The following is a 19,490-nucleotide window of genomic DNA, read 5'->3' as shown; positions in this document are numbered from 1 at the left end:
CGTGGTTCAAAAGGAGACAGATTATCATGGGGAAAGGTGGCACATGCTTACAGTGCCCCTGGTGGTGTGGTGATGAACAGTTGAGTTGCTGATTTCTGAGAAATAAAACACCTGCACATTCTGAATTTTAAAATTCTTTTTAGGCTTGTATGAGGGATATTCCAACGTGCAAGTGGCTGGACCAGTGGACTGAACTAGCTCAAAAGTATGTTGTAGATCTCAAAGCATAACCCCTGCCCACCCTTTAGAATTCTCAGCTTCAGGTTTCACAGCCTGCTGGTTGTGTATCTGTTTAATTCTGTGTGTTCTGTTTCCTCACAGGTTTGCATTCCAGTATAACCCCTCCCTGCAGCCAAGAGCACTCGTTGTCTTTGGCTGTATCAGTAAACGTGTCTCTCATGGACAAATAAAACAAATAATCCGAATTCTTAGCAAGGTAATAAACCCATATACCTTAAATTGATTTGGTGGCAGGAAGTGTCATTAGTGGTGGAAGTTCTGAAGTCACAACAGTTTTTAATACTGAGTTTCAATTTGAGACCCTGAGGTTGATTCAGTATTCTTTGCTTTCAGCAGTATATAGTAATTTCTGTGTAAATCTTCATTGTAAAACTCCTTGAGAACTGGGTTGGAATGAGCTTTGTAACCTAATTGAGAGCAAAAACTTTTGTTTAGAGCTTTGATCTTCTTTTTACAAAGCAAAAGCTAATTAGAGATATTTATTTAATAACTCCTTTTTTTTTCCCCCCCTACAAAAAGGGACTTGAGAGCTGTTTAAAAGGCCCTGATAATTACAACAGCCAAGTGCTGATAGAAGCCACAGTTATAGCACTCACCAAGCTGCAGCCTCTTCTCAATAAGGTAAACTGGATTTTTAGAGTAAGCAGATAACCTCTTTTTCTAAATGAAGATGATAATTATGGGTATAATCTCCAAGATATAACTGCTGTGGTATCTGAAATTCACACTTTGCTGCTATGACTCATCTCCAAAGTATTACATATGGGAAGAACATCAGAACTGCACAAAAGGGACCTGTGCAAAGTGTTACAAACACTTTAGAATGTTCTGTTCTGCTTCCCCAAAGGAGCTGCACTGCAGGCTGAGGCCTTCCAAATGGATTGCAGTCTTGGCTTCCAAAATGTTTGATTCCCAGTCTATGCTTTTCAGGCCATGGCTTGTGAGCTGTGGTGGTGGTACCTGCTGTGGTACCAACTCAGCAGTCTGTCTGTCTGCTGCTTGCAAGTTCCTGACTTGACCAGCACACCAAGGGCTGTGCTGCTACAAAACCAATTCCCAGAAAAAAATGAGGACCACAGGTTCATGAGAACAGGTGTCTGGTTGGGATGGATGTGGTGAGGACAGAGCCTGCTGCAAGGGTAGTGCTGCCTGTACCAAACCAGGTGTCAGTCCTGTTTGTCCCTCATTTACAGAAACTGACCTGAAGGTGAACTCACAGATCTGTCTTTCCCTCAGGACTCTCCCATGCACAAGGCCCTCTTTTGGGTGGCCATGGCAGTTCTGCAGCTGGATGAAGTCAACTTGTACTCAGCAGGAACAGCACTGCTGGAGCAGAACCTGCACACCTTGGACAGCCTGCGTGTCTTCAATGACAAGGTGAGCAGTCCTCCAAATTTGTCACAAGTTTTAAAAACAACTTGAGATGGGATGAGTAACTTTTGGTGGGGGACTCCTGTGTCTTTGTTTTTTATTGGGTCAGAGCCCAGAAGAGGTGTTCATGGAGATCAGGAGGCCACTCGAATGGCACTGCAAGCAGATGGATCATTTTGTTGGGCTGAATTTCAATTCCAACTTTAACTTTGCGCTAGTGGGACACCTCCTGAAAGGTAAGAGTATGAACTGCTGTTAGCTTGAAATGAACACTTCATTCAGAAATGAAAGGGGGGAAATGGATGGTAGATTTTAAGTAACTTGCACCATGGAATAGAGACAGAATTAAATGTTCTTTGTTTGAAGGGCTTTGTCAGGTTCCCCATAGTTCTTTACCTTCCCCCAGGAATGCTGTCTGCCTCTGCGTGTGCCTGTGTTCAGGCTCACTGCTTATTTCACAAGATGGATTGGTGAGATAACAGATACAAAAATACACAGACGTTTGAAATTACGTGATTTTGGAGGGAAGAGACAGAAAAAAAAAATCTTAAATTTGCAGGTTTTGCTAGCATTGTGCTTCCTTACCCTTTATGTGAAGTTCCCTGAGAACAGGCTGAAAAACATTTATAAATATTTTCAAAATATTAATGCTTCAGAAATATGTATTAAATACAATTTTTGGTTTCTTAACCTCATTTCTTAGGGTACAGGCATCCTTCTCCTACAACTGTAGCAAGAACAGTAAGGATTTTACATACACTACTAGCTCTGGTTAACAAACATAGGAACTGTGACAAGTTTGAGGTGAACACCCAGAGTGTGGCTTACCTAGCAGGTAAAACTAAACAAACATTCTTTTAAATTTGTGCTAACTGAAAAGGAATGGATTATTTTGGGAATTCCTAGGTTTAGGTTGATAAAACTGTACCAATGCAAAAGGAACTTGTAACTGGAGGTGGACTAAGGTCTGGGCTAGGCTGGGGGTCATGAGTGGAAGCTTTTTGTGGATGGAAGGCTTGCCAGCACGGGGTATGATGTGCAGCTCTGAAAATACTTCAGGGAGGCTGAAGGTTCCTTGGTTTAAATACTGCAGAAACATTCACGATTCTAGTGGAATGGAAGTTGTGGCCATATGAGGGCAGATGTTCAAGTCCTGTAATTGTAACTGGATGGAGAGCTGAATTCTTTTAAAATGACCTACTTATAATCTATTCGTTTTAGTAAGGTGCAATTACATCTTAGTGGTTGTCTTTGAAGTACAAAATATAAACTGATGGGATATTGTTGACATTCTTCAGTGTATTCCTCCTGTGGCAATCTCACAGTAGCTTTCTCTGCATCTGCAGCACTGCTGACAGTATCTGAGGAAGTGCGGAGCCGCTGCAGCCTGAAGCACAGGAAGTCCCTGCTGCTGACAGACGTGTCCATGGAGAACGTCCCCATGGACACATACCCCATACATCACAGTGACACTACCTACAGGTGACCACATTTCAGTGCCTGTTTATTTCAGTAAATTGTCTCAAGATAATCTGGGGTGTATGGCCAACTAAAAGCTTCTTCAAGCTAAATTCATGTTGTGTTACTGGTTCCACACCAGTGTGCTCCTCAGGCTGTCAGACTGATCCTGGGTCAGACAGGAATTCAGGTGTTCTGTACATTTAATTCTGAGAGCCATAAGGCTATTTCAGAACCCAGCTGTGGAGACGCACAGATTATTTGGTAACCTCTTTCTAGAATAACAAAATTCACCTCATTTATTCATTTACATTTTAGAAGAAAGTTTTATTTCTCCTTTCAAGAGCTTCAGGGCATGTACTAAGTAACCTCTTAGTCTCTGCCCCTGGGAAATATTGACCTTTTACAGCTTGTCTGCAAACAGACACAAAGATAAGCTGAGAAGTCAGCCTGGAGAGGACATGGAGAGCCAGTGGCTCTCAACAGGGAGCACTTCACTCAGTATCTGTCTTTATAGCATCCAGTATGGAAGCTGATTATTAGTGATCTCTCATCTCTCATCCTCACAGGCTGATTTTCTTGTGTTCTTTTCATTGTTTTATCTCTTCAGCATTAAGTGCATATCAGAATGGTAGTTTTCACTAGGTCAGGTATTTTTGCAAGAGAGGTAGTTACTGCTGCTTGACATGTGGGTTTAGGGCTTTAACCTGCTAGGAAAAACGGGTTTAATAAAGGGTAGTTTGGCTAGTTGAAAAATTTATGCCTAAATGTGCACAGTTTTAAAGATAATTTTTCATTTAATTTCTCTGCACTTTCAGGACACTAAAGGAAAGTCAACCCCGGTCATCACCAAAGGGCTCAGACAGACATCTGGCTGCCAGTTACCCAACAGTGGGACAGATAAGCCCTCGAACACGGAAATCCATGAGTCTGGATATGGGGCAGCCTTCACAAGCAAACACTAAAAAGCTTCTAGGTTATTAAGATAACTAATTTACTAATTTGTCTACAGAATACCTCAGGGAGTGTTACTGGTGAAAAATTATACTTGTGTTTATTCTGACTTTTAAGTGATTATTCCTGGTTGAGTGGAAAAGGTGAAGTTTCTGCAAAATACAAACTAGAGAATGCTCTGTAGTTCTCTTGATCACAAAGAGGGGGAAGCAAGAGAGACACTCCATGTGTGTGTTGAAGTGGAGGGGGAAAAAACAAAAAGAGGAAGGAAAAAAGGTATTTCAGATACTAAAGAGTCAAAGTGCCATTTTTCTGCCACCAGCAAAACCAAGAAGCTGAATACCACAGCTTAGCTCCAATGTTGAATACCCTCTCTTATGCTGCAAGAGATGGTCCCAAAACATTTTAGATGTTTTGGAAGCAATCTGATTTTTATTCATGGCTTCTCAGTGCATCGTGTTTACAGAGAAAGTCTTTGAACAGAGAAACAAGATGAGTAGCTGTGTATATCCTGTGGTTGCCCTTTCACATTACCTGTGTATACCTGGAGGGAGAGGGGCTTTCCTTTCATTCCAACCCTATTACTGCTTCCTTTTCAGTAATCACATTTTGGCATGTTTATTCAATGTGACATGTTGACCAGGACACCATAGCATGCCCACAGCTCACATACTTGATTAACTTGCATGATTTCCTCATGTGTATGGTGAAGCATTTTGGAAACTGTGATGGAGAGCGGCATGGTGTGATCGTATTTTCTCTACTATCTTTGAAAATGGTGGAAATGTCCCCAGATTCCTATCAATACATTGTAGATAGGAGAGTAGCTTAGCCAAGAAAATCAGAAATAGTTAGAATATGGATTTAGGTTTAATGTTTTTAATTGCCTGATAAATTGTTTTTAGGTACAAGGAAAAGTTTTGACCATTTGATATCGGACACAAAGGCTCCTAAAAGGCAAGACATGGAATCTGGAATCACAACGCCTCCCAAAATGAGGAGAGTAGCCGAAAATGATTATGAAATGGGTGAGAAACAGGACTAACATCTTCAGAATCATACTAATTATAAACGCTTTGTATATACATACAAAGGATTACTTCTAAATTCAATGTGTATTTGCCTAGGTTAACTACAAGGTAAGGGAGAACTCTCTTTCTTGACCATGGCTTCTGGAGAGTACAGTTTTCCATATCACTGGCAACTGAGAGTTGCTCAGTTTGCAGATGCAGGATAAAGGGCAGCTCTGAAGTACTGCACGCAGGAGTGAAACGAAATAAATGCAATTTGGCTTTTCAGAAGTCAATAAGCCCTAGCTGCAGATTTCTGCAGGAGATTAAATGTGACCTAATGCCTAGAATGCCTCTCTTCATCTTCTCCCACATTTGCTTCCTGTGCCCATCCCCAATTGCAATGCAAGACCAGGGTTCTTGGCTTGTATGGGCTGTCGGGCTGCTGCCTGACTGGACTGTGGCACTTTCCACCCCTGGGCCTGTATTTGACTGCAGAGGAAATTGGGGTTCCTGTTTGCCATCTGGTAACACATCCATGGAAGGGGCTAGTGCTGCTGGTGTGACAGCACAGTGGTTGCTTTTCTACTCTACGAGCAGGCTGGTGAACTCTGCAGTTTGCATAGGACTGAATTTGCTGTGCAAGAGCTAATCCTGTTCTGGTTTGGGTTTCTTTTGCTTTGGATGAGTTGCTCTTTTTTATCTGGCAGAAACCCAGAGAATCTCACCGCAGCAACACCCTCATCTCCGAAAGGTTTCTGTTTCTGAGTCAAATGTCCTCCTAGATGAAGAAGTTCTGACTGACCCAAAAATTCAAGCGCTGCTGCTTACAGTTCTTGTAAGCTTTCTTTCTGTGTATTGTCTGTTATTTTCTCATGCTCTTTTTATCTCCCAGAGAAGCATACCAGTTCCTTGCAGTGGTTCTAAATTCATGTGAATCACAATTGAAGTAATGTGCAAGTCTGTTCTTTGGTTCTTACAACTCTCTAGAAATCCCTTTTAGAAATGTATTTACTTGAGAGCATTATTAAGAGCATTTTTTTTTGCTCTCTATTGTTGATCTTTGTCACAAACTAATTTTAGATAATAAAAAATATTTAATATAATGCTTAAAGAAGTGAAAGTTATTGGAATTTTGGCATAAATCAATTTTTAAATGGTTAACTAATGCAGGTGCACCATGATAATGCTTTCTCTAGATGTACCAATACAGTTACAATTCCTGATATAATTCAGGAAGATTCAGTTGCCTACTTTGGTCAGAAACAAGCTAATTTTTTTGGCAAAATAGATACTATTACCAACCTGTTTTATTTACTGTTTCCCACATACAGATAAAATAACTTGATGTTGAAAGAGGACAAATTTCTCTTCTATAATCCAGCTTTCTGCTATTCAGAAATCTTAAAAAACTATTAAGCTATTAAGAAATCTTAAACTACAACACCAAAATCCTGTAACTACTGAAATCAGAGACATGCTAACTGAGTGCTTTACCTTACGACAGGCAACATTAGTGAAGTACACTACTGATGAGTTTGACCAGCGGATTCTCTACGAGTACTTGGCAGAAGCCAGCGTTGTCTTCCCAAAGGTCTTTCCTGTTGTGTGAGTATCTCAAAACTTGGTTTATGATGAGCCTGAAGATCTCTGGACCAGGACAGGGGTGTGTGAGATCCCAACTCATTACTAGTGCCAATCTGTCCCTGCCTGTCGAGACACATGTCCTCAGGGATGGGAGAATCATTCTTTTTCCTGTGTTCAATGAATGTAATGTTCTTCCTGGAAGAGGCACCCTGAGCTGCCACTGCTGCAGATGCTGCTGAGGAGCTGTGCAGGGGTTGGCAGGGCAGGGTGCTGGGCAGCCTGTGTGCAGCCATCAGCTGCTGCCAGCCCCCTGCTCCTGGCACAGCTCTGACTTGGGACTGCAGAGAATCAAATGGCTCTTGGTGTACTGGTGTCTCTGTCTGTGCAAGGCAATCAGACTCCCTCTTCCACTTCAGCTTCACCCCATTTTTCAATTAGTACCTATCCAAGTGCCTATCATAACAGCCTGAAAAGAGTACAGAGCACTCTTTGGATGTGTTCCTTTAGATATCCACTAAAAATTAGTATTTGCTGGAGTCAGTGCTCATAAGGGAAGCTCAACTAGTCGAGTAGACTTTTAAAACTGACCTGAGCATGATTTTAAAATAATGCTTCTTTTTCTGGCCTTATGAAGTAATGGTGGAAGTGCAGACAAGTTCTGTGAATTATTGAAACCACAGTGTAAGTAGCTGGCATTTACATTAAGAGAAAAAACATGCATGAGATCTGCAAGGGAGCTCAAAGGAGACAGGACTCCCACAAATATAAATAAAAGCTGCTTTGAAATTCCAGCTCTGACGTACACAAACCCAGTGAATAATTTTTTGGTTGAAAATAATTAAAACCTTTGTGATTTGAAGTGCCAGGTAAATGTCTCAATGGCTTTCACTGTTAGTACCTTTTCAGAAAATGTTACGTATTGTAAGAGTCCTCACAGAACACAGGAGTTGTGTTCTATTTAACAAATCATTGAGATCTTTAAAATGCCACCTTACCTGCTGTTGCTAAAGTCAGCTGGGAATGAGCAAAAACTAAAGCCACTTCCCTTTTTCTCTTCAGGCATAATTTATTGGATTCCAAGATCAATACCCTCTTATCTCTGTGCCAGGATCCAAATTTGTTGAACCCAATCCATGGGATTGTTCAGAGTGTTGTCTACCATGAAGAGTCTCCACCCCAGTACCAAACTTCTTACCTACAGAGTAAATATTGTTCTGTTTTTCTTTTTTTGTTTTACAAACTGCTGTATTTTAAGTTAGATTTACTACTGAAAATGTTTCAGAATTGCAGTCTTACTAGAACAGTGAGGCAGTAGTGTGGCATCCCCCCACCTTCATGCATCCGAGTAAAAATAAGAGTTCACATATTAAAAACCCTACTGGAATGATTATTAAAACTGCTTGCTGCAGTTGTGCACCAAATATTGAAAGTATTACACCATTCATGTGAGTAGAAAGTTGGATCTCCCCATTCTGGTTCCATTAACCAAGGTAAATATAGAGCATGAACAGTAGTGATAAATGGTGAGTTTTAAGCTAACCTTGCAAGTTAGGGTTTGATTTAATTATTGGTAAATTCCAGAGAGTAATGTTTGATTTCTAGTGTCCAAGCTTGCTTTCCTGTGACACTTGGAACATCTGAAACCTAAATATGTTTTGGCTTTTTTATGGCCTTAGTAGCTTTCCAGCAAGATCCATAAGAACAGATGATGGTTGAGAACCTTAAATGTTGACATAGTTTCTAAAGTGAGATGTGCATTCACGTGCTAAGTTTACCTTTTAAAATACCATCAAGAATTTTCTGTATGTCAATTCTGAGACTTTGAGGTTTTTACAGTTTGTGTATTTCATATACAAATTAAAATTCCTTCATTGTTACACATGGTTTGGACAAGATTGAGTGTTGCATCTCCAAATGAAAAGACTTCATTTCCATGCCTGTGTAAATCCAGGTGATGTTTCTAGTTGGGTGTGTAGTTTCTAGTTGTTTTCTGTCAGTTGAGAGCTGTGGTTTTTTGGTAACATTCAATTTGTTGTTGTAGGTTTTGGATTTAATGGGTTGTGGAGGTTTGCTGGCCCGTTTTCTAAGGTAAGAACAGTATGCTATAGAGAAGTTCATCAGTGTTTTGCCTTCATTTTCTGTATAAAGCACACTGGTGCTTCAGGAAAGATGCAAATAAATTACAACTCATAGGATGTAATGAGCAAGTCAGTAGTATCAGGTTCACTGTGAGCCTGCAGCAGGTATTTGGATAACTCAGTAAGGTCACCCAGAGTTGGGGAGCAGCAGCCAGGTGTGAATGCAGCTCTGTGCTGCTCACAGGTTCTTGGAGGTGCTTGGGCAGTCAGTGTCATGCAAGAAGTCTTCTGTTCACTGCAGGTACCTTGCAGTGTAAGATCTTAATTTGATATGTATGATAATTCCATAGGGTTTCTACATTTTACATTACAACAGAACAAACACAGCTCATATTGACAGAAAAGGAGAAAGAAAAGACCCAGTCTTCTTTTCTTTTCCCCCATCATCCACAGCAAACACAAATTCCAGACTATGCTGAGCTCATAGTGAAGTTTCTGGATGCCTTGATCGACACGTATCTGCCTGGGATTGATGAGGAAGCCAGTGAGGAATCTCTCCTGACACCCACATCTCCATACCCTCCTGCAGTGCAGAGCCAGCTCAGCATCACTGCTAACCTCAACCTTTCCAATTCCATGACCTCACTTGCAACTTCCCAGCACTCCCCAGGTCAGTAGCTGTTCTGCTGCTACATAGGTAAGGGAAATACATTGAATTCCCTGGTTTTATAACCAAATACTCAGTCTCATTATTTCCTCGGATGTGTTTGTCATCATCTCTTCTCCTTTCCTTCCCCTTCCCCTTCTCATGGACATTATTCACTTATGTCTTTTCTTTCATTCTGTGTCTGTGAAGCTTCTCTGCCTTGCTCTAAATCTGCAGTTTTCATGCAGCTTCCTCATCAAGGTACACTCTACTTTCATCATATTTGCACGAAATATTGCTTGATCTGCTTTAGGGGTGGGCTTGTGGCATGAGAAGTGATGTACTGATCCTTCTGACACGGGAATGGCTTCAGTGTTAGTGCTAAGCTGTTGCTTTTCTTGTGTGATGCTAATAATACCTAATGACAGAGCAGGCAAGGCAAGGCAGTCACATTCTGAAGAGAAAGATAAATCTGGTAATAGAAAAGTGTGATCTTAGTATGTGAAATCACTTGGCTGCACCTATTAAGCTAAAAATGAAGAACTATTTCATGTGAGTTGCTTCAGATTCACAGCAAGTCAGCTTTGACTGCAGTTCACACCACCAGAACACAGGCACGAGTCCTTTGGACTAACTGCAGCAGGCAGAAGCTCAGTAAAATGGGTACCCAGTGTCATTTGATTTCTGCTTCTGTATGGAGAAATAAGACAAGCTGCAGAAGAGGGGTTTGGATATTTTTTTGCTCATACCTGTGGGTTGCTTCTTATTCTCATCATAGTTTGTGGTTTTGGTAAGCTCACACCCACTCACACAAGGAGGGGAGGGGAGGGATGATGTAGCCTGCAGCCAGCTTCTGGATGGAGTTTGGAAATTGTCCCTACTCATGTGAAATGCAAAGTGTGTTGTTTTTGCTAGTGCCAATGAGAATAATTTTCTTGGAGAAATGTGACACAACTATGGGAGATGTCATAGTATCAGGATTTTGTTCTGACCCTTTTATTCACTATCAAGACATCCTGAGCTGTGCTGCTGATTGTACTTTTAGCTTCACACATAGAACACCTTTCCTGCCATTTGTTCCAGTGCTGCACATGCACCATGAGTGTTGGGAGTGTTGCTAAACATACCCCAAACATACCCATTTTGTTGCAGAAATAATGTGACAGCTACACTAAGATCTTGCTACAGGAAGGATTATCTCCTAATAGTGTCAGCATAAAAGTAATAATTGATCAGAAGCATGTCTGCTTTAAACACAAGTCTCAGCCTTTATGTCTCAAGTTTCTGTGTCCCAAGCTGTCAGAGTGATGGTTTGTAACCCAAGGCTTCTGTGTGGTGCCATCATGTCAGCATGAAGTTTACACTGAAGCAGTTCATTATTCAGGTCTGTTTGATGTAATTCGTGTAGCAAAATGTCAGAGATTTACCTTGTCCTGCAGATACCACCAAAAGCTGCTCAGCAAAGCACATGCACTTGTGTTTAAAGCCCATCCAGTTTTATCCTCATCTTGAATTTCATCAGCCTCCTCCTGCTGTTGGTGGAGCTGAACTTGGTTGCAGTTCTTGTAAGGATTTCCAGACTCACCGGTTCTGTGTGTGGTTCCTGGCATCACTCTGCTTAGAAAATTGTTTTTCAGTTGTCTTGTTAAAAAGTTAATTGTTGATTTCTTTTTTACTCTCAATTTGTGAGGTTTTAAGTCATTATAATTTGTGTCTGCACTTTGACACTGAACTGTTCAAGTGCCTACCTGCACCAGTTCTGTGTCTGCTGTGTGGAAGATAAGCCAGCTGAGCCTTTCATTCCTCCTGGCAACGAGACAGTTCTGCAGACACTGATTATGTACTGTTACTGATCCTTCTTTGTGAGTCAAGATTCAGTGTTGAGGGGAATTGTAGGTACTTGAATACCCATAAATCTCTGGTCGGAAGAACCAACCTCTGCCCTTGCAGCAGAATTCTGCAGGGTCAGAACTGACCCTTCCTCACTCTGCCATTGCCCAGTTTAAGAGCAGTCATTGGTTTTTGTCTGGAAGGAGCCCGTGGGTTTGGCAGTCTTGTCAGTTCTTCCTCCTAGAGAATGCAAAAGCCAGAAGAGACTTTCACTTGCTCAGTCTTTTCCAAACTAGAGCCAGAATGGGTTTTGTGGCCTGGAAGACTCCAGTGTTTTCTCTGTGTATGGATACTGGTACAAATGCTTTGAGGATGGAAAGGAACCCTTCATCTGCCTTGTGAACCTTCATGGATCCTATTTCCCATACTAAATAAAATTCCTGGGTTTGTCTCAGGAGCTGACTAGGTGAACTCAGCCCTTTCTCTTCTCGTGTTGTAGGAAAGTGGCCCAAATTTAAACAGCTCAGCCAGTGCCTGCAGGCCACAGTGTTTTGTCTTTCATTGGTCCAGACAGATTGAAGTAACAACAAATCCAATCTGCACCTGTAAGGGGGGGGAAAGATTATTTGAGTGCTAACCCCTGTGTTGGGGAGCACGTGGGTCTGTGTGAGCAGACATCATGTGGAGGTGTTCTAGCTGGTCAGTCTGGGGTCTCACTCAACATGAGGTCATACATCTGATCCTGAAAAAGATGTTTTTCATAGTACAGTCCTGCAGTGAACCAGCTGTGTCAGACTGTCATTTGTGAGTTGTTGGCAGTGAAGTTTTATTACCTTGGGCTAAAAGAAGTGTCCTGGGCCTGCCTGGGGCAGAGTTAATTTTCTTCATAGCAGCTGCCACGGGGCCACGTTCTACATGTGTGAGCCAAGTGGTGCTGAGCCACGTCTGCTCTGACCCACCTGGGGGTGGGCAGTCATCTGGAGGGGACCTCAGCTCACCAGTGATTCCATGCCAGATGGTGGGATGCCAAGGGAGAAGGGGGTGCAGGGGAGGCCCTCTCCTGCTGAGGACCTGTCTGGGCAATGGGTCTGTCTGTGGGGGTGCTGAGCGATTGCCTTTGCATCACTTGCTTTGTTTTGCTTTCTTCCACAAACCCCTCACTGAACCAGACTTTTAATTGTGGTCAGGTCACCCCCATCCATCTTCTTACTTGTCAGAGGTCACCCTGTGAGGGGCAGGTGGGGCAGGACAGCTGCTCAGGGTGCTGAGGGACATCCACATGGTTAACCTCTGTCCTCGTGTTTCCCCAGGGATTGACAAGGAGAACGTGGAGCTCTCGCCCACCACGGGACACTCCAACAGCGGGAGGATGCGCCACGGCTCCGCCAGCCAAGTGCAGAAGCAGCGCAGTGCTGGCAGCTTCAAACGTCACAGCATCAAAAAGATTGTCTGACTGACTATTCCTTTTTAACTTTGGGGGTTAATTTTTTTTTTTTTTTTTCTGGAAACTGACTGACCTACGCGGGCCTCTCGCCAAGGGCCCTCCACCCGTTGTGATGCTGCACTTAATTTTTAAAGTTCCCATCCTGTCAGCTGTGTTGCCAGATGATCAACTCTTGAAACATTGCCTGAATTTTAATGCCTTCGTTTCTTTCCTTCTGCTTTTGGTTTAAGCCGGTGTTTCAGAACCACTCATCTAGATCCTGATGGACTTTGTAGCTGGAGGTGTGGAGCTCTCTGACACTGCAGAACCCTCTGGTGTCCCACACAGAAGCCATTTCCACAGACAGTGCTACCGTGCTTCTCTGATCTGCCTTGTTTGGTTCTTTGCTAAAGGAAAGTGTTAACCCTTAATCCTGTTTGCACACTTCTCAAGGTAGTGGCTTTATGAGCCAGGGGAAGTTACTATAATCCTGGTTTTAATGCAAACCTGTAAGATTTTTAGCTGTGGACTTTTTTTTACCATACTTAGAAGAAACTTACGATAGCCGCAGTCCAATGAGCTTAACCAGAAGTGGTGTGATTAAATTTGTAGTCATTAGCAATACAATTGAGAGGACGAGGAGGCTGCACAAGTCTCTGTCATTCCCCAGACCATAACTTCACCTCCTTGGACTGTATACGGACCAGACTGGACAAACTAGCTTTTTTCCAAAGCAATTTTTTTGTTGTTGTTTTTTTGCTGTATTTTACCTGCACTAGAAAAGGTTGTAAAGTGGAAAGAAAATCATTGAGAACTGACTATTGTGCTGTCATTGTAGCAGTGTTGAAAATTTATTGCTTCTTTCTTCCATCTGGTGTATACTAACTGCCCTTCCCAACAATATGCACCTTCAAGAAATTCTTGGAAGCATAACCAGTGGGGTATGGAGGGAAAAAAAACTTTAATTAATTCACTTCCAGCTCTGGAAAATGGGGTTTGGCAAAGCTGCTTTCATGCTGCCTAAGCAGTGATATAAAAACAGTAATGTTTGTTGAAGGTACATGAATTTTAAATAACTGACACTGTGTCAAATCCAGGCTACGCTGAACGTCTGCAGTGCAGTTCCTGGCATCATGCAGACTCTGGCGGTCAGACCCGTCCTGCACAACTCCCCAGGGGTTCCAGTGTGTCGGGGTTTGTCCTCGGGGATCACACACAACTGAAGTTGCTGTCACTGTGAAAGACTTGCCAGCTGCATCTGGGTGATGGTTGGCTGTGAGAACAAACGTGCTGCTATGTTGATGAGGTGCCCTGAGCAGCGCTGGGTGCTGCGGGTGCTGGGGCGGAAGGGCCCGGTGTCCCCTGGGTGCTCGCTGGAGGGATGGGCACATCTCCTGCTGGAGGGCAGTTACACTTCCCAGGTTCAGATCCCTCTTGTGTGTTAGAATTTACCAACCTATAAGTGGCTTTAAAGGAAAAAAAAAAAAAAGTATATCCACTATATAAAATCAAATCCTCTAGTGCAATTTTGTTAGTGGCTTTCAGTAAATCAAACTCCACAGCTAAATTATTAGGGAATGGTACAATTAAGTGTTCAGATTTTATTGATATAGCACATAATTCACATGTATCCACACAGTAACAATGTAACATTTATGTAAATAAAAATATCTTTATTGTATTGATTCATAAAAATAACAATTTAATTTCTTTAATTTGTTTACAGTCCTGGAAAAACTATGAACACAAACTTAATATGCAAAATAGTTTGCCAAAACAAGAGGAGAACTTAGAATTAGCAGTCTTGAACTAGATAACGTTGGAAAATATGAAGACTTGTGCAATTAACCAGTTGTTTTTATTCTTGGTCATGTTGGAGCTGCAGTAGAGCTGTGGTTTCTGAACTGATGCAGAACTGTGACAAGGGTTGTGAGGCCAGGATGGAATGCAGGGACAGAGCAGTGACTCTGCCCTGTCCTGAGCTGCTACGTGAGTAAAACTTTTGGGTCACTGATTTCAAAACCTTCCTCATCTCATACATCACCTTGCTCAGAGCCACCTGCAGCATTGCTGCCAGTTTGAAGTGGGTTATACTGAATCCAGCTAATTCCAGCCCTTTTTGTTTTGCTGAAGACAATGAATTGTAGGTAGCAGGAAAGAAGAGTCTGTTGCAAAGGTAATTTGCTGGCAGAAAAATGTAGTTTTCAGTTTCTCCAATGAGCAGATTTTTTTCAAACAGAAATACTAATTCCAGATGAACTAACAAATCAGTCTGGTTTGTGCTGGCTGCATTTGAGAGCAACTCTTTCAGTTGCCTGTAAAAAAATAAATGTCCCTAAATTAGAATGAATGCATTATTTGAAAGACATATAAGGTGTAATCAGATGGACAGGGATGAAAGTTACCTTTCATGTGAGAACCAGAACTACTCTGTGCTCTCAGTCCCAGCTGAAAAAAACCTGATAATCTTCATAAGATGATAATCTTCATGAAGTCAATAAAATGTAATTTATTGTTCCCTGAAAGGAGGAGGAGTCATTCAGTGTTCACACTGTGTGGCTCAGTGAGAGGGTCCGGTGTCTCTTACAGCAGGGGTGTCAAACACATCAGGTGAGGGGGGCTGAAGTGTGGAATTAGGCAATGGCTGAGGTTTAATTCAGGATCCCCTGTGCCCCCATCTCCCCGTGCCAGTCGTTGGGAAGCTTGTGCTTGGGTCAAGGGGGAAAGCATGGCCTTTCTTTAATGATTAAACTTCTATTAGTAATTAGTTGTTCAGTGCCTTACTGTCATGTCCATCGCTTAGCCTGCTCCCTGGCACAGCACTGCTGTTCTTTGCCTTTTTTTTCTTCTCACATCCTCCTTTCTTTGTGCTTTTCTCCTCTTTGCAATATTCCCCACCCTGCTTGGCTCCTTCCTGTCAGCACCACTGGGGGTTCCAGGTCCAGCCTGCTTCCATTCCCTCCTCATCCCCTTTCTCCCTTCGTGCTCGGAGGGCCCAGCACTTGGTTGCTGGTGACCATGTGGGCACGAAACCTCCTGTGAGGAGTGGGAGGCAGATCTGAGCACCCTGCCCTGGCTGTTTGAGGCAGCCAGACAGGCAGTCCCCAGGGCGTGGGCTGCTCCAGCCCTGCAGTCTGTGCACTTGGAGATGAAAACTTAGATTTAAAAAAAAAATCTGATTTTTAACACGTGGACCATCTAATTCCATCATGGGGACAGTATGTTTGACACCCCTGTTTTAGAACACATTATCCATTACCCACTACAGACAGTTAAGTACTGTAAAGATTATTAACATTTTGTTTGTGTTTGTATTTTCCCTGACTTAAAGATAATTCAGTAGTATTCGAGTAGTGCATAACCTACCTGTTAATTATGCCAATGTTTCTGCTTTAATGTGCATGAGTTTTCCAAGAAGGGGAAACATTTCAAGTAAGTATTGTGGACTGAGCACCTGGGAGCCTTCCAGTGCTCTATTCCTAACTGGGTTGTAGGTTTTAGGGCTTTTTCTGTTTCATTCTATGGTTAATTTTTTTCAAATGTAATGAAGCACGTCTTATTGTTATGCAACAAACTTACCACAGAAGGTCACTTTTAGTTTTGGTCCCACCATTTTTTTTAATGCAGTATATTCACCTGTAAATAGTTTTTGTGTAAAATTTGACAGAAAAGTATATTTACTACACTGTAAATACATGTGACAATATATTGTATTATTTTGCTTTTTTTGTAAAGCAGTTAGTTGCTGTATATGTATAACATACAAATTTGATTATTCTAGTGTTAGTAACTGTTAACTACTACTACTCCTTCCTGCTGTTGCATTATGTCATTTAAAAAAAAAATAATGCTGTGTACTATAAACTTACACTGTGTATGATATCTTACTTATTCCCATTTGGGCCTCAACTTTGAAAATGTTTCCTTGATCCACAATCCTGTTCATATTGTGAGCAAGTGTGCGACAGCTGGCCAGAGCCCTGCTGATGCAAATGCAGTTGGTAACTGTAGTAAAAATGGTAGAAACCTGGTTTTGGATGATTGTTGTTCACTCTATTTTACCCTCATGTATTTACTTTCCCCCCCCCCTCCCCCCCTTTTTTTTTTTTTTAAGTAAACTGTAAATTCAACCTGCTTCCAGTTGTGTGAAGGTCATTCACTTGTGCTGTGGGACAGGGTGGTGTATTCTGAGCTCTTTTTTCCACGTTGTGTGTCAGTGAGGTGTGGATGTGGCTGTTGGGTCTGACCCTTGGACCTCCTTGCTGCAGGAGCTGGATCCAGCCCTGGTCCCAGACCTGAAATCCCACTTTCTATGGGGAAATTAGAATTCAGGTGAAATCCAGTGGCTGGGATTTGTCTTTCCAGAATGGTGCATGCGTGTGTGGGTGTGTGAGAGAGAGATCTTGCACAGTTCTAAAGAAGGGCAAAGCTTGACTGCCTATGGATAACTGAGGACAAAATTTGGATAGAATAAAGCCTGTTGTCATGACTTGCATGTCACTTCACTAAGATTAGCATAGTTAAATAAGAAATCAGAATATTCTTTTTAAAATGTAAATTTAATATTTTAATAAAACAGCTGATTGGTCTTTAAAGAACATTTCAGTATAATTTGTCTGAGCTTTTATAGCTTAGAAGCTTGAAGTATCAACTGTCAGGCAACTTTTACGGCAAGTGATTAATCAAATCTGTTTTTCTTTTAGGGGAATATGTATTAAATTCCTATTAGAAGTGTGCAAGTATTTATATTCTGGCTTTGTGAATTGTAAAAGGATGTAAAAACACCTTAAAGTGTAAAGACTGCATTGACTATACGTGAGATACCTCTTTGTTCCTGCACACAAACCACTTTCTTTATCTTAGAGGAAACGTACATTAAACCTTTCCCACTCCTAAAGTTCATGATTTATAGGTGGGAATCCTTTGTGTCCTGGAACCCTGGCTTCTTCAGTTGACTGCTGCTATGCTCAGCAAGCTCTCAAATGAAAATAAATCCCAGGGTTGTGTGGGTGGACAGAACAGAGTAACATCTCCTGTGGTGTGACTTGTTAAAACAAGCATGGGTTTGTTCTTCAAAGCAGTAACAAAACAAACCAAAAAAAAAATCTGATGACTGCATCTTTGGGAATATTTAAATGATTGTGCTATAAATAGCAAAGAGTGAGTAACTGTATGTTTAAGAAAAATCCTACTGATCCATTAAATTGTATTTTTTTTTTCCGCGTAGCACAGGGAAAAACTAGAAATATCTGTTCTGCTGGTTCTACCCCAGTTAGCATCCCTGGAGAACGAGGTCTGCCAGGAGATTTGGGTGCTCAGTACAAGACCTCAGCACCAGCTGTGGAAGAGCTGCTCACCCCAGCCCTCCACAGCCAGGGACAGGCCTAATGGATGGAGTTTTCCCAGCTCTAGCTTATCAACTCAGCTTCCTAAGGCTATTTATATTTGAGATTCAGGGTGCCTCTGCCTCACCCCTGCTGTTTCCTTTACAAGTTCCTCCACTGGCTGGATGTGCTCCTCAGCTCCCTGCAGTATCAGCCATGGGGTTTTTTTTCCTCTTCTTGGTGATTACTTTTAGCAGCTGCCCCCTTCCCCTCCTGCAGCTCACTGCTGTACATTTCTGAGAGGCCTGGAGTGCATTTAGTGCAGCATCCAGCAAGTAAAGGAGGAGACTTTCAGCTCCCCTGGCAGCAGCAGCATACACGAAGAGGGTGCAATGAACATGTCATTGTGTCTGAGAGATTCAGCCCATGGCCTGTGAACAGGCACAGCTGGACAGGGGCCAGAGGCAGTGCACGGGCTGGTTTGCAGCAATGCAAAACACACCAAGGTTTAATGGCCCCACAACACACACACGTAAGTGAGGCCACTGGGGCTGCTGAGACAGCACAACAAAACCTGGGAAAGCATTTCTACATTTGCTCAAAACACTCACCACATCAGTCTTGCTGCAGCAGGGATCAAAGAGCAAAGGCTGACTCTGCCAGAAGTTGAGTTACTCACGTGAGGAGGTGTTTGTGGAAAGGGGAGAAGAGGCCATCACCAGCTCCTTCTGAAGGCTGTGCTGGATCTTGTTCTCTAGGGCTGATTCTCCTCTGCTCTCTCCCTCCAGTCAGACCCATCCTTGATTTTAAGTCCTGGGCTCAGGCAGTTCCTGGAAGAGGGAAAAATCACTGCTACTCCCTCCACTGGCTGCAGTGCAGGACGTTCCAGAGGCAGGCATGGCCCCAGCCTCCAGAAGCAATTCCTGCTGTGGGGAGAGGAGGGCTCTGCAGTGTCTGTTTTGTTTGACATCTGTATCATTTTATTATTACCTAATCAAAGTGTCTTTCTTTTCACAACAGTAAAGCTTACAGACTTTGTCTGCCCAGCTCTGCACTGCACAGAGCTCTTTTGCCCCAGGAGTTTATAATGCTTATGGTCACCATGTGTCTGACACAAGATATCTGTGTGACCCGGGACAAACCTCTTGACACCTTCTGACCAGGCAGCATCAGCACCCAAATAGCCCAACTGTACCAGCCCAGGGGGGCTGCCAGCTGCAGAACTCTTAACAGCCCAACTTCTGAGACCTTCAGATTAAAGACATAAAAGGGCAAAGTCTTTTTCACTTCATGTGTGGCACCACTCACAGACTTTAAGCAAGTAGTTAAAGTTCTGGCTGCTCTAAACAAAGAGATTGAAGCAAATCAGGCATTTTTCTCAGAAAATTACCCACGTTAGTAATTTTAGGACAATGCTGCTCAAACGTGGTTCTTTGATGTCTCTGTTACTCATTTACACTCTCCATGGTACTACCTGCTTGCTGCACGCATGAGTAAATAAATAAAACCTGAGCAGGTTGTACTCCAGCCAGCCTCACCTCTTGCCCCACAGCACACTGCATGAGCCAT

At 42.5% G+C, this 19,490-nt stretch overlaps 1 protein-coding gene and 1 long non-coding RNA gene across 4 annotated transcripts in view; one reads left to right on the top strand and one right to left on the bottom strand.

Annotated features, from left to right (window-relative positions):
- The window catches only part of NF1 (neurofibromin 1), a 71,226-nt gene extending 57,830 nt beyond the window's left edge, over nucleotides 1–13,396 (top strand). For all 3 annotated transcript variants that reach the window (XM_030462377.1, XM_030462378.1, XM_030462376.1), the window contains 15 exons: nucleotides 144–205; nucleotides 322–436; nucleotides 760–861; nucleotides 1,477–1,617; nucleotides 1,721–1,847; nucleotides 2,315–2,446; nucleotides 2,958–3,093; nucleotides 3,888–4,045; nucleotides 4,929–5,051; nucleotides 5,744–5,871; nucleotides 6,541–6,641; nucleotides 7,680–7,822; nucleotides 8,662–8,708; nucleotides 9,152–9,368; nucleotides 12,485–13,396. In XM_030462377.1, the coding sequence (XP_030318237.1) occupies nucleotides 144–205; nucleotides 322–436; nucleotides 760–861; nucleotides 1,477–1,617; nucleotides 1,721–1,847; nucleotides 2,315–2,446; nucleotides 2,958–3,093; nucleotides 3,888–4,045; nucleotides 4,929–5,051; nucleotides 5,744–5,871; nucleotides 6,541–6,641; nucleotides 7,680–7,822; nucleotides 8,662–8,708; nucleotides 9,152–9,368; nucleotides 12,485–12,627 (1,875 nt within the window). In that variant the 3' untranslated portion in view covers nucleotides 12,628–13,396. The remainder of the gene's footprint in view (nucleotides 1–143; nucleotides 206–321; nucleotides 437–759; nucleotides 862–1,476; nucleotides 1,618–1,720; nucleotides 1,848–2,314; nucleotides 2,447–2,957; nucleotides 3,094–3,887; nucleotides 4,046–4,928; nucleotides 5,052–5,743; nucleotides 5,872–6,540; nucleotides 6,642–7,679; nucleotides 7,823–8,661; nucleotides 8,709–9,151; nucleotides 9,369–12,484) is intronic.
- Nucleotides 13,342–19,490, bottom strand: part of LOC115599367 — a 7,868-nt gene continuing 1,719 nt past the window's right edge. The window contains exons 2-3 of the long non-coding RNA XR_003988355.1: nucleotides 18,601–18,751; nucleotides 13,342–14,063 (exon numbers count right to left, since the gene is read on the bottom strand). This is a non-coding gene — a long non-coding RNA (uncharacterized LOC115599367). The remainder of the gene's footprint in view (nucleotides 14,064–18,600; nucleotides 18,752–19,490) is intronic.

This window comes from Calypte anna, chromosome 19, assembly GCF_003957555.1.
Source record: "Calypte anna isolate BGI_N300 chromosome 19, bCalAnn1_v1.p, whole genome shotgun sequence".
Lineage (NCBI taxonomy): Eukaryota > Metazoa > Chordata > Aves > Apodiformes > Trochilidae > Calypte > Calypte anna.
The sequence above is the reverse complement of the archived record's forward strand: the minus strand, read 5'-3'. Positions and strand labels throughout refer to the sequence as shown.